This window comes from Felis catus, chromosome A1 (genome assembly GCF_018350175.1).
Source record: "Felis catus isolate Fca126 chromosome A1, F.catus_Fca126_mat1.0, whole genome shotgun sequence".
Lineage (NCBI taxonomy): Eukaryota > Metazoa > Chordata > Mammalia > Carnivora > Felidae > Felis > Felis catus.
Genome location: NC_058368.1, coordinates 147,178,320 through 147,190,385, shown reverse-complemented (window position 1 = coordinate 147,190,385; position 12,066 = coordinate 147,178,320). Strand labels below are relative to the sequence as shown.

General features: G+C 36.0%; 1 protein-coding gene across 2 annotated transcripts in view; it reads left to right on the top strand.

Annotated features, from left to right (window-relative positions):
* EDIL3 (EGF like repeats and discoidin domains 3) overlaps window positions 1-12,066 on the top strand; it is a 413,457-nt gene that overhangs the window by 263,673 nt on the left and 137,718 nt on the right. For both annotated transcript variants that reach the window (XM_011284418.3, XM_011284414.3), the window contains one exon: window positions 5,925-6,106. In XM_011284418.3, coding sequence (XP_011282720.1) covers window positions 5,925-6,106 — 182 coding nt within the window. The remainder of the gene's footprint in view (window positions 1-5,924; window positions 6,107-12,066) is intronic.

The window sequence follows — 12,066 nt, the reverse complement described above, 5'->3', positions numbered from 1 at the left end:
GGCCTCTGTATCTGTGTACTCTTGAGAGAATAGGTGAAAATAATTTTTAATTTAAAAATGAATTACACAAATAAAATGTTACAATATTACCTGTCATTTTTGTAGTTTATCTTTCATGTTTATTTTTTAAAAAATAGCTCCCTCTGCAAATATTTACTGTCTGATAAAATCAAGGCTTACTGGGGTGCCTGGGTGGCTCAGTTGATTGAGCGTCTGACTTCGGATCAGGTCATGATCTCACGTTTCTTAAGTTCCAGCCCTGCATTAGGATCTCTGCTGTCAGTGTAGATCATCAGACCCCCTCTCTCTGCCCCTCCCCCACTCATGCTCCCTCCCTATCTCATAAATAAATAAACTTAAAATTTTTTTTTTAAAAAAGATCAAAGTTTACTGCCGGATGCCATGAGGGATATAATCCCTATTTGCAGAGGGGCTCACTGTTTTGTGGGACAACAGATGTACGCACACAATACATGTGAATGAGTTGGGGGTAGGTAGTTCTGAGTATGGCTTGAGCATTGAGGCAGATTTTCACTTTTCAATCCTGTCCTTGCAGCCTGATTGATGTGGCTGCAGCTCAGTAGGGTCTGCATGACAGCAGCAGGTGGGACAAAAGAAGGTCCTCCCAAGTTAAATCCAACAGCAAGAGTAATATTTGACAAAATTTTCAGGGAAAGATAGGATTCAACAGTGTTATTTGTGAAATATGGGAATCCCAACTAAAGGGGACACTGTCTATGCTGCCTGGCATCTTTGAACATACTGCATTTCTCTCCTCCACCGGACATTTCATTATTACTAGGTCTGCCCAACTTTACCTTCTAAATATTCTTTGAACCCTTCCTCTTCTTCATCCCTCTTTCAGATCTGCATCATTTTGCATTTCTACAATTGTAGTAGCCTGCTATTCGGCCATAATTTTTCCCCTCTTAAACCTACCTTCTGCAGTATAGCAGGAATGATTGGTATTAAATGAAAATATGACCATATTTAGAATCCTTCAAAAAATCCAAGCAAGTTCTCTCAGCAAGTTCTGGTCTGTCTACACTTCATCTCTTGACCATCCCCACCCCAATTCATCCTGGTCTAGTGGTATTGAAATGCCTCTGCTTCTCTAATCATACCAAGCTGGTTCCTGTCTCTGTGTCTTCCCTTCTTTCTTTCTTCACTCTGCTAGCTCCTACTCTTTTCCTGGAGAGCCTTCCGTGAGCCCCAAGTGGTTTATGATTACTTCTTCCCATTGAATTCTGTTCATCCACTATCACAGATACCATATTAAAATGTGTTTGTTGTTGTTTTTAATTTCTGTGTGTGTCTCTTCCACTGGACTAAAAGCTCCTTGAGGAAACCAGTGCAACAAACTTACTACAGTAGCTAGCTCCTGCTTCTCACTCACCCGCAGATCAGATTTAGTGACACCTCTTGAAAGAGCCATCTCTGATCACCCAACACACCTCCACTTGCCTCACCCATCTTTTTTCTTTACTTATCATTTCGTAGTATTTTCTTGTTTATTCAGGTATTTGTTTACAGTTTATCTCCCCACTAGCATATGAAGTCTTTGAGACCTGAGACCTTCTCTGCTTTGTTTATCCTGGTATTGCCACTGCCTAGAAAAGTCCCTAATACATAGGATGCCTTTAATAAATACGCAGTTTTCAATACCAAATTAAATGGAGGATTGATGGATGGATGGGCACATAGTAAGAGGTCAATAAATTAGCTGGAAGTGAATTAGCCTATCCCTATTAGATAACCAAATTAAATGAATGGAGGATTGATGGATGGTTGGGCACATAGTAAGAGGTCAATAAATTAGTTGGAAGTGAATTAGCCTATCCCTATTAGATAAACAGTTCATAGGCCAATAATGGTAGTAGGTGAATTTTTTAACACCTATGGGGCATAAACCACCATGAAAACCTCAATATTTACTTCCGTGGCTCTCTGCCATAAACTGTCATCCATTGTTTTAATGTATCCCAATTTAGGAAAGCTCTGTCTTATCCTGAATGTCACTAGTGATACAATACATGTTATCTTGATGTTAATTGTCCTATCCTGTCTCCTGGTATAAGTACACACACACCCCATATAAAATAACAGCAGAAGAAAAAGATCCAGAATTAACCTTTGAAGAATTACTTAACTCTTCACTTGCTCTTCAGTTGCTATTATTTTATGGGCAAAGAATCGGCTTCAGTTTCAGGCTCATCTGGAATTGAAGTTCATCTGGAAGCTTAACTTCCCTTCACAAAGGTTTTCTCATTTATGAAATAAGTGTGTTAACCTTTTTTCTTTGAAGTACCATTTTGCTGATGTGAGAAAATACATGTGAATGCTCTTTTTGAACTTCAGAATGCGCATCTAGTATTATGTTGTTCATCAATTATTATTTCATATTTGTTCTCTATTTGTTGATAGTGATGATGATATGTATCTCCATATTTTTATTTTGAGCATCTTATTGTTCACTGCTTAAGGTCACTTAATCTTAGGTGTATAATCATTTGCATTCTGAATTGCAACTCCTTCATTAGTTTTTGTAACTGCTGAATTTAATAGGACATTGGGGAAGTGGATAGCACAGGCAAAAGGAAATTGGATTTTGAACTTTTTTATTATGATGACATCCATTTGATTGTGATCCAAATGATTAGCTAGTGAAGAAGAGCTACTGTTGTGACAACTTTCGGTGTGAAATAAAGTATATGCCACGGATTTGCTTACGAGTTTACTTTGTGGAAAAACATAACCCCCAATACCAACATGCATCACCTATTGACTAAACTCAGTGTATGTACAAACCACCACGGGCACCTAAGGGTGCAACACTGTGTGGGACCCAGTGCCTGCCCCAGAGAAGCTAAAAGTCCAGGATCACCTCAGTAGTATGCTCTAAAGAGAAACATGCAAGTGACATTCTTTTTAAAAAATTTTTAGTTATAGAAGAGAAGCACTTCTCACAGCTGGTAAATCACAGTGCCACCATAACCCCAATTTTTAAAACAAGAAAAACTGAGGACCACTAGACAGTAAGGAAGTAAGCTGGCACTTGAAGGATACATGCTTCATTCAAGAACCCCACACATACTCACGTTTCCTCTGGTGTGCTTTATTGATTTGCAACATACAGTATGCAAGCAAACATTATAAAAACTTATTTTTTAAAAGTGTGGAGTTGAGGGGCGCCTGGGTGGCTCAGGCAGTTGAGCTTCCAACTTCAGCTCAGGTCATGATCTCATGGTCTGTGAGTTCGAGCCCCGCATCGGGCTCTGTGCTGACAGCTCAGAGCCTGGAGCCTGCTTCAGATTCTGTGTCTCCCTCTCTCTGACCCTCCCCCATTCATGCTCTGTCTCTCTCTGTCTTAAAAATAAATAAACATTAAAAAAAATTTTAACAAAAAATAAATAAAAAAATAAATAAAAGTGTGGAGTTGAAGACTGAGAAAAGAAATACCAATAAATTTGGCATCACAGCAGTGGGAAAGCTCATGTAAAAATGTTTTATAAGCTGTAAAGCCCTATAAAGATATAACACGTCACTTTATATTTTTTGATTGTGTTTTGTTTGAATGTATGTGTAGTGAGGGCATAACTAAGATCGGGATCCTTATGCCAGAGTAAAAAATGATATACATATAGGTATATAGACGCAAATATGTATATATATATATATATATATATATGTGTATATATATATATATATATTTTAATTGTTCATGGATATTGGACTTATCTGATAATATAACAGTGTTTGCTGACATGTTAATTAACAAGTGGAAGTTGGGAGGTTAAGAGTATCAGTGAAGTAGACTTACTGAATAGTGTGGTTTGAGGTCTAATCTCTCCCTTTTAAAATGGTTACAGATTTGGCGAGAATGTCCAATTCAACATAAGGGTTTTAGAAGTACCCAACTAAATGGTGTAGAGTTTTTTCTAAGGCCATCATGGAGTTTAATTATATATTAAATTAAATTAAATTAATTAAATTAAAGCTGGCTCTTTCACTCTGCTGTTCTACCGACTGGCCTATAGTCTCCTATTTACTGACTTGTAAATGGTCTCCTTGCCTGTGGCATTTTCCCATCCAAATGTTGCACAAATTCAAGACAAGGATGCTTGAGATTCCTTTCATGGCAATATCCTTAAAAAGCCAGCCTCCTGCAATTGTCTAAAATCAAAGTATCATCATGAAAGTCTCCTAGTGCTTTTATGAAGTCTGGAAAGATTTTGAAGTTTAAAGTGGAAAGCAAAACAAGAATCCAGAGGTTCAACATCTGAGGTTTTGAGGTTAGTTTCTCTGGAATGTGAAAATCAGATTATTACCTCTCCCAATATTGCATTTCTAAAAATGAATGGCTTCTTAATTGAATGACTTCAAAGTGATAGAGTACGTCTACCTAAAAGTATATAATTTATCAGTTGTCAATAACCAAGGTACAATTTTTGTTGTACTAATGCCTCCTTTACTGATAAAGTCTGATTAAGATCATTAGTTTTCCACATATTTTCATCCATTTTATAAAAAGCATCCCAAGGTTTTAAAGCCATTGGAGAAATGTTAGTAGGTAATGTGCTTGAGCTACCTATTCCCTGAATATGGAATACAAAGGAGAAACATGTTTATGTTTAATGAAAAAATGGTTACCAATGAGAAACATCTTTTTAATTTTTTAAGATAAATAAAATTAACTTTTATAGTGCAGCTGCAAAATTATTTCTTTTATATTCTAAGTGTAAACATTTAATTAGTGACAAGTGTTGGGCTTCAATAGTTATTAAAATCCAGAGTATGCTTGGTGACAATCACTGATCAAGTTGGCTTATATATACTGATAAGTAATGTCAGTGTACTCCTTTCATCTTTTCAGGAATTCTTATCAATCAGCATAGTATACTTTATAATGAAATTATCATGTTTATTGTACACATCTAACTTGACAAAATGTTGAGTATAATGTATAACCTAAATTAAGAGAAGTATCATAATAGTACTTATTCTGAATTTTCAAACCTTAATAAATTTAGTTTGTAGTGAAATTTATGAAATAAGAAATTCATATATATACTTTTCAGGTAGATTTGCCATTTGATATCCAAGAACGTATTATTTGAATTGCATTACACTTAATGTTAGAATTTAAAATTTTTATTAAGAAATTTTTCTTAAGTTTCCAAGATAACAAATTTGAATAAAATAAAATTAAAATGTTAGTACAAAACACCTATATGTTTAGCTATGAATTTTGAATTTAAAATATTAGAAATATAAATATTTTAACATCTTAATTTACTTATTGGTGTATGTAAGTTATGTATAATTCAGAGAATTTACCTACTTAACTTCATGAAAATAATTTGTCTACATGTTTCTATTGTAACATATTTCAAGTTATTATTAAAAGTTGCCATATTTACATGTTGCCATTTTTGTTGGAAGCATATCTGATGATGTTTATAAAAATTAAAGTTAAAAAAGTTTATAGTGGTGGGAAATGTAAAGTCAGTATGAAAATGATTTTGACACAAAACTCAGATATAGGCTAGTCAAGAAACAATGGATCAAAGATATTTATTGAAGGCTTGCGATTAATGAGGTATGCTAATTTCTGAAAATGTAAACTATGATGTAGGTCCTTTAAGGGCATTGCACTTTGGTTGATGTGATCAACAGCCCAGGGATGACAGTGCATAATGCAGAGTCATAATGCAGGAAGGCATATCTATTGAGGTGCCACACTCAAAGCAAAGGAAGAAGAGAGTGTCATCAGGAGAAAGAATCATTTCCTTCATGAGGAGTTCCAAAAGCATGATGGTACAAAATAAATTCATTTAAAAAATATCTCCCATCAAATCTAACAGCCACATTTTAAATGTGGATTATTTCTAATACATTCACAATTTTTCCTGATTTGTTCCCAGAATGCTCAGGCCCATTGGGAATCGAAGGTGGAATCATATCAAATCAGCAAATCACAGCCTCCTCTACCCACCGAGCTCTTTTTGGACTCCAGAAATGGTATCCCTACTATGCACGTCTCAATAAGAAGGGGCTTATAAATGCATGGACAGCTGCAGAAAATGACAGATGGCCATGGATTCAGGTAACACATGGGATGGGACAAGGTGACTGCCAAGGAATGACCAGAGTCATTTCAGAAAGAATACAAATCACAGCCCAAAGTGTGACTTTTCTTCATGGTGACAGAGGACAGGATGATTCAGCTGAGTCCAAATTGGCTATGAAATCTGAAACTGGGATATATGTACGTTGACTGTAAAGTGTGTTGAGGGTTAAAAATGTTGAAATTCTTGGGGTATAAATATTGCAAATTTTTTTTATGTGAGAGATAGCACATGCAGTGCCTGAAAGCCAGGGAGGGGCAGAGTGAGAGGGAGGGAGAGAATCTTAAGCCAGTTCCAGGCTCAGAGCAAAAGGAGCTCTATTTCACCACTGTGAGATTATGACATGAGCCGAAATCAAGAGCTTAAACAGCTGAGCCATCCAGGCTCCCCTAGAAGGTTTCCACATAGGCCATCTGTTAACATTTGGCCACAACTTTTGACACTTCAAGAAAATAAAAAATGCATGTTTTCTTTCTCCGTCTTAGAAGTGGTTTCACATGCACAGAACATATAATGTACAGATTAGATAACGCGAATACCAAAAATGTCTTCAGCACCCTCTTTCAATAGCTGAGGGTTTTTCAACTCATACTCTTTTATTTATTATCATCAGCCAGCTACTTTTTTATTTTATTTTATTTTTTTAAAATGTTTATCTTTATTTTTGAGACAGAGAAAGACAGAGCGTAAGCAGGGGAAGGGCAGAGAGAGAGGGAGACACAGAATCAGAAGCAGGCTCCAGGCTCTGAGCCATCAGCCCAGAGCCCGACGCGGGGCTCGAACTCACAGACCGGGAGATCGTGACCTGGCTGAAGTCGGACGCTTAACCGGCTGCGCCACCCAGGCGCCCCGCCAGCTACTTTTTTAAACAGAAAAAAAACATGATATACCAAGATCGTAAGTGATTTCCCTAAAATGGGATGGATGGTAATAATTCCAGCACATTGTATTTTATCCAGTTAAATGCTTTCTGAGGACTTACCTTAAGTAAGTAATATGTAAGTAAACTACACATTAGGAAGACAGAAAAGATGATTAAAGCATGATTTCTGTGTAAGACTATACCCCTGTTGGGGAGAGCACATTAATAACATGTAACAAGTCATTGAGCGTGTGCTGAAGAGAAGGAATACCCAGTATATGGTGGGTTTAGTGGAAGAAATAATTATCATGAGAAAGCCTATGGGAGAATAGCTTTTTAGGTGGGCCTTGGAAAATGCCTTTCAATGGAGACTAAAAGCCTACAGAGCAGCATGATCAAAGATGCTAGGTGAGAATCTGGGGAACATCATATAGAAAATCATGACTTGTGTATAAGTTGCTAGAGGAACATGTTCAAATTTAGCGAGTGAGGTAAGTGTGCCTTAGGATTCACACATACTAAAAAGTTTGGGGCTTTTTCCATGGAGCTATTACAGAATTTTGATTTAAGTAGTTGAGCGATTTTGTTTACTATGTATTTGGAGTCAGAGGTCATTTTTAACATGGAAATCCATGATTTGACATTATTAGGTGCAATGTACAGGCATTGATTTACAGGAATTTAGTAGAATGAAAAGTTGATCTATGGCCAGGTAACATGATTTCCATACCTTAGGAACTGGGCCAGAATCCCCTTCAGATTTTTCCTTTGTTCAGGTTTCTTGTGAATTTTTACATATCCTATATATATTTCTTTAATTATATGGCTCCATGTGTTTACCAGAATTGTTTTGTTTGATGAATTTATTTTTGCGTGCATTTGCAGAAATTGCTTCTTGGATTACACATGATTTTTCTAATCTGTAGCTACATGTGCAAAGAGAATTCCAGATAGTGGAAATGGCACATTTATACACTTTTGACCCCAAGCTAATGAATATACAATTAAGGTTTAAAATAGATGAGAACAAAAATGCCTATATTTTATTGTTAAAAATCATTGCAGAGACCATTTTTTTAAAAATCAGCTTAGTTGCCTGTTATGAAATGCATTTGTGGGATTGTAGTCATGATAAAGCTTTAGAAATTAAAATTAATAGCAAAAATTGCACAACACTGTGAGACAATGTCACTAGATTGCATCTGGGTTTGGCAAATTATGTTTGAGAGCTTCAGTCATTGCCATGTTTTAATAAACCACAATAACATCCTTTTGCGGTATTTTTACTGAGAAACACCTTATTAATGTTTCAGTCCTGACTTTTCACTTTATTTTGTCCCACTTTATTGCCTACCTTAACCTTACACATCATTCTGCCTTCCAAAGTACAAATCAACTTTAAGTTCTCTTTATCCCACTAGTTATAAGTGGAAATAACCTCAATGGAATAGGACAGTGGTTGACTTTTAGAGAAATTTAGATTAAACATAACTTTATCAACTTAACTATAATAATTAAATACCTCTTTTAAGGGGATAAAATTATTATTATTATTAGTTTGCTTTTAGTCTGAAGGTGATAATGAACTCTCACAGAAAAACAATACAGGCACATAAAAAGTCTTTTAAAAGTATTTTTTAAGTTAAATTTTAGTTAACATATACTGTAGTATTGTTTCAAGAGTAGGATTTAGCGATTCCTAACTTACATATAACACCCAGTGCTCATCCCAACAAGTGCCCTCCTTAACACCCATCACGCATTTAGCCCATCGTCCACCTAGCACCCCTCCAGCAACCCTCAGTTTGTTCTCTGTATTTAAGAGTTTCTTAAGGTTTGCCTCCCTCTCTGCTTTTCTTATTGTTCCATCCCTTCCCCTAGGGTCATCTGTTGTTTCTTAAATTCCACATATGAGTAAAATCATATGATATTTGTCTTTCTCTGACTGACTTATTTCACTTAACATTACACTCTAGTTCCATCCACGTTGTTGCAAATGGCAAGATTTCATTGTTTATGATCACTAAGTAATATTCCATTGTGTATATATATGCCATCTCTTCTTTATCCATTAATCAGCTGATGGACATTTGGGCTCTTTCCATAATTTGGCTATTGTTGATGGTGCTACTATAAACATGGGGTTCATGTGCCCATTTGGTAAAGACCTAGTAGTGCAATTGCTGTATCATCAGTAATTCTAGTTTTAATTTTTTGAGGAACCTCCATACTGTTTTCCAGAGTGGCTGCACCAGTCTGCATTCCCACCAACAATGCAAAAGTGTTCCCCTTTCTCTGCATGCTCTCCAATATCTTTAGCCATTCTGACAGGTGTGAAGTGTTATCTCATTGTGGGTTTGATTTCTGTTTCCCTTATGATGAGTGATGTTGAGCATTTTTTCATGTGATGTTAGCCATCTGAATGTCTTCTTTGGAAAAGTGTCTGTTCATGTCTTTTGCCCATTTCTTTACTGGATTCTTTGTGTGTTGGGTGTTGAATTGGGTAAGTTCTTTATAAATTTTGGATACTAACCCTTTATCCGATATGTCCTTCACAAATATCTTCTCTCGTTCCATCGGCTGCTTTATAGTTTTGTTTGTTGATTGTTTCCTTCGCTGTGCAGAAGACTTTTATCTTGATTAAAGATAGATTGATTTTTTTTTTTTTTTGCTTTTGATTCCCTTGCCTCGAGAGACATGTCTAGTAAGAAGTTACTACAACCAAGTTCAAAGAGGTTACTGCCTGTGTTCTCTTCTAGGATTTTGATGGTTTCCTGTCTTACACTTAGATCTTTATTCATTTTGAATTTATTTTTGTGTATTGTGTAAGAAAGTGACCAAGTTTCATTCTTCTGCATGTCACTGACCAATTTTCCCAGCACCATTTGTTGAATAGACTGTTTTTTCCATTGGATAGTCTTTCCTGCTTTGTTGAAGATTAGTTTGCCATACATTTGTGGGTCCATTTCTGGGTGCTTTATTCTGTCCCATTAATATATGTGTCTGTTTTTGTGCCAGTACCATATTGTCTTGATGATTTTAGCTTTGTATAATACAGCTTGAAGTCTGGAATTGTGATGCCTCCAGCTACAGTTTTCTTTTTCAACATTACTTTGGCTATTCAGGGTCTTTTCTGGTTGCATACACATTGTAGAATTGTTTGTTCTAGCTCTGTGAAGAATGCTAGTGTTATTTTGATAGGGATTGTATTGAATGTGTAGATTGCTTCAGGTAGTATAGACATTTTAACCATATATGTTCTTCCAATTCATGAACATGGAATGTTTTTCATTTCTTTGTGTCCTCTTCAATTTCTTTCATAAGTTTTCTATAGTTTTAAGCATACAGGTAATTTACATCTTTGGTTAGGTTTATTCCTAGATAATTTTTGTTTTTTGGTGCAATTGCAAATAGGATCAATTCTTCAATTTCTATTTCTGCTGCTCCACTGCTGATGTATAGAAATGCAACCAATTTCTGTACATTGATTTTATATCCTGTGACTTTGCTAAATTCATTTATCAATTCTAGCAATTTTTTGATGGAGTTTTTTGAGTTTTCCACTTAGAGTATTGTGTCATCTGTGAAGAGAGAAAGTTTGACTTCCTCCTTGCCAGTTTGTATGCCTTATAATTTTTTTGTTGTCTGGTTGCTGAGGCTGGGACTTAGAGTACTATGTTGAACAACAGTGGTGAGAGTGGACATTCCTGACCTTTGGGAGAAAGCTCTCAGTTTTTCCCCATTGAGGATGATATTAGCTATGGGTCTTTTGTAGATGGCCTTATGATCTTGAGGTATGTTCCTCATATCCCTACTTTCTTGATAATTTTTGTTAAGAAAGGATGCTATGTTTTGCCAGATGCTTTGCATCTGTTGAGAGGATCATATGATTTTCATCCTTTCTTTTATTAATGTGGTGTACCACACTAATTGATTTGTGAATATTGAACCAGCTCTGCAGCCCAAGCATATCCCCACTTGTTCATGATGCATGATTCTTTTTTTTATTTATTTATATTTTTTTTTAATTTTTTTTTCAACGTTTATTTATTTTTGGGACAGAGAGAGACAGAGCATGAACGGGGGAGGGGCAGAGAGAGAGGGAGACACAGAATCGGAAACAGGCTCCAGGCTCTGAGCCATCAGCCCAGAGCCTGATGCGGGGCTCGAACTCACAGACCACGAGATCGTGACCTGGCTGAAGTCAGACGCTTAACCGACTGCACCACCCAGGCGCCCCGATGCATGATTCTTTTAATGTGTTGTTGAATTTGATTTGCTAGTATCTTGTTGAGAATTTTTGCATCTCAGTTCATCATGGGTATTGGCCTGTAATTCTCCTTTTTAGTGGGGTCTTTTATGTTTTTTTAATCAAGGTAATGCTGTCTTTAGAATGATTTTGGAAACTTTCCTTTCATTTCCATTTTGTGGAACAGTTTGAGAAGAATAGGTATTAATACTTCTTTAAATGTCTGGTAGAATTCCCCTGGGAAGCCATCTGGCCTAGGACTTTTGCGAGATCTTTGATTACTTCCAATTTCTTTTCTAGTTATGGATTTGTTCATATTTTCTATTTCTTCCTTTCTCAGTTTTGGTGGTTTATGTGTTTTTAGGAATTTGTCCATTTCTTCCAGATTGCCCAGTTTGTTGGCATATAACTTTTCCCTAGTATCCTCTTATAATTGCTTTTATTTCTGTGGTGTTGTTTATTTATTTTTATTTTTTTAACGTTTATTTATTGAGAGAGAGATGTAGAGCATGAGCAGAGGAGGTGCAGAGAGGAAGAGACACAGAATCTCTCTCTCTCTCTCTCAAAAATAAATAAACATTAAAAAAAATTTTTAATCTAGTTTGTCTGATATAAGTGTGGCTTTTTTTGGCTTTTTTTGACTTCTGTTAGCATGAATAATGATTCTCCATCCTCATTTTCAATCTGCTGGTGTCTTTAGATCTAAAATGACTCTCTTGTCAGCCTCATATAGATGGGTCTTCTTTTTTTTTAAATCAATTCTGATACCCTATGTCTTTTGATTGGAGCATTTAGTCCATTTACATTCAGAGTGATTATTGAAAGAT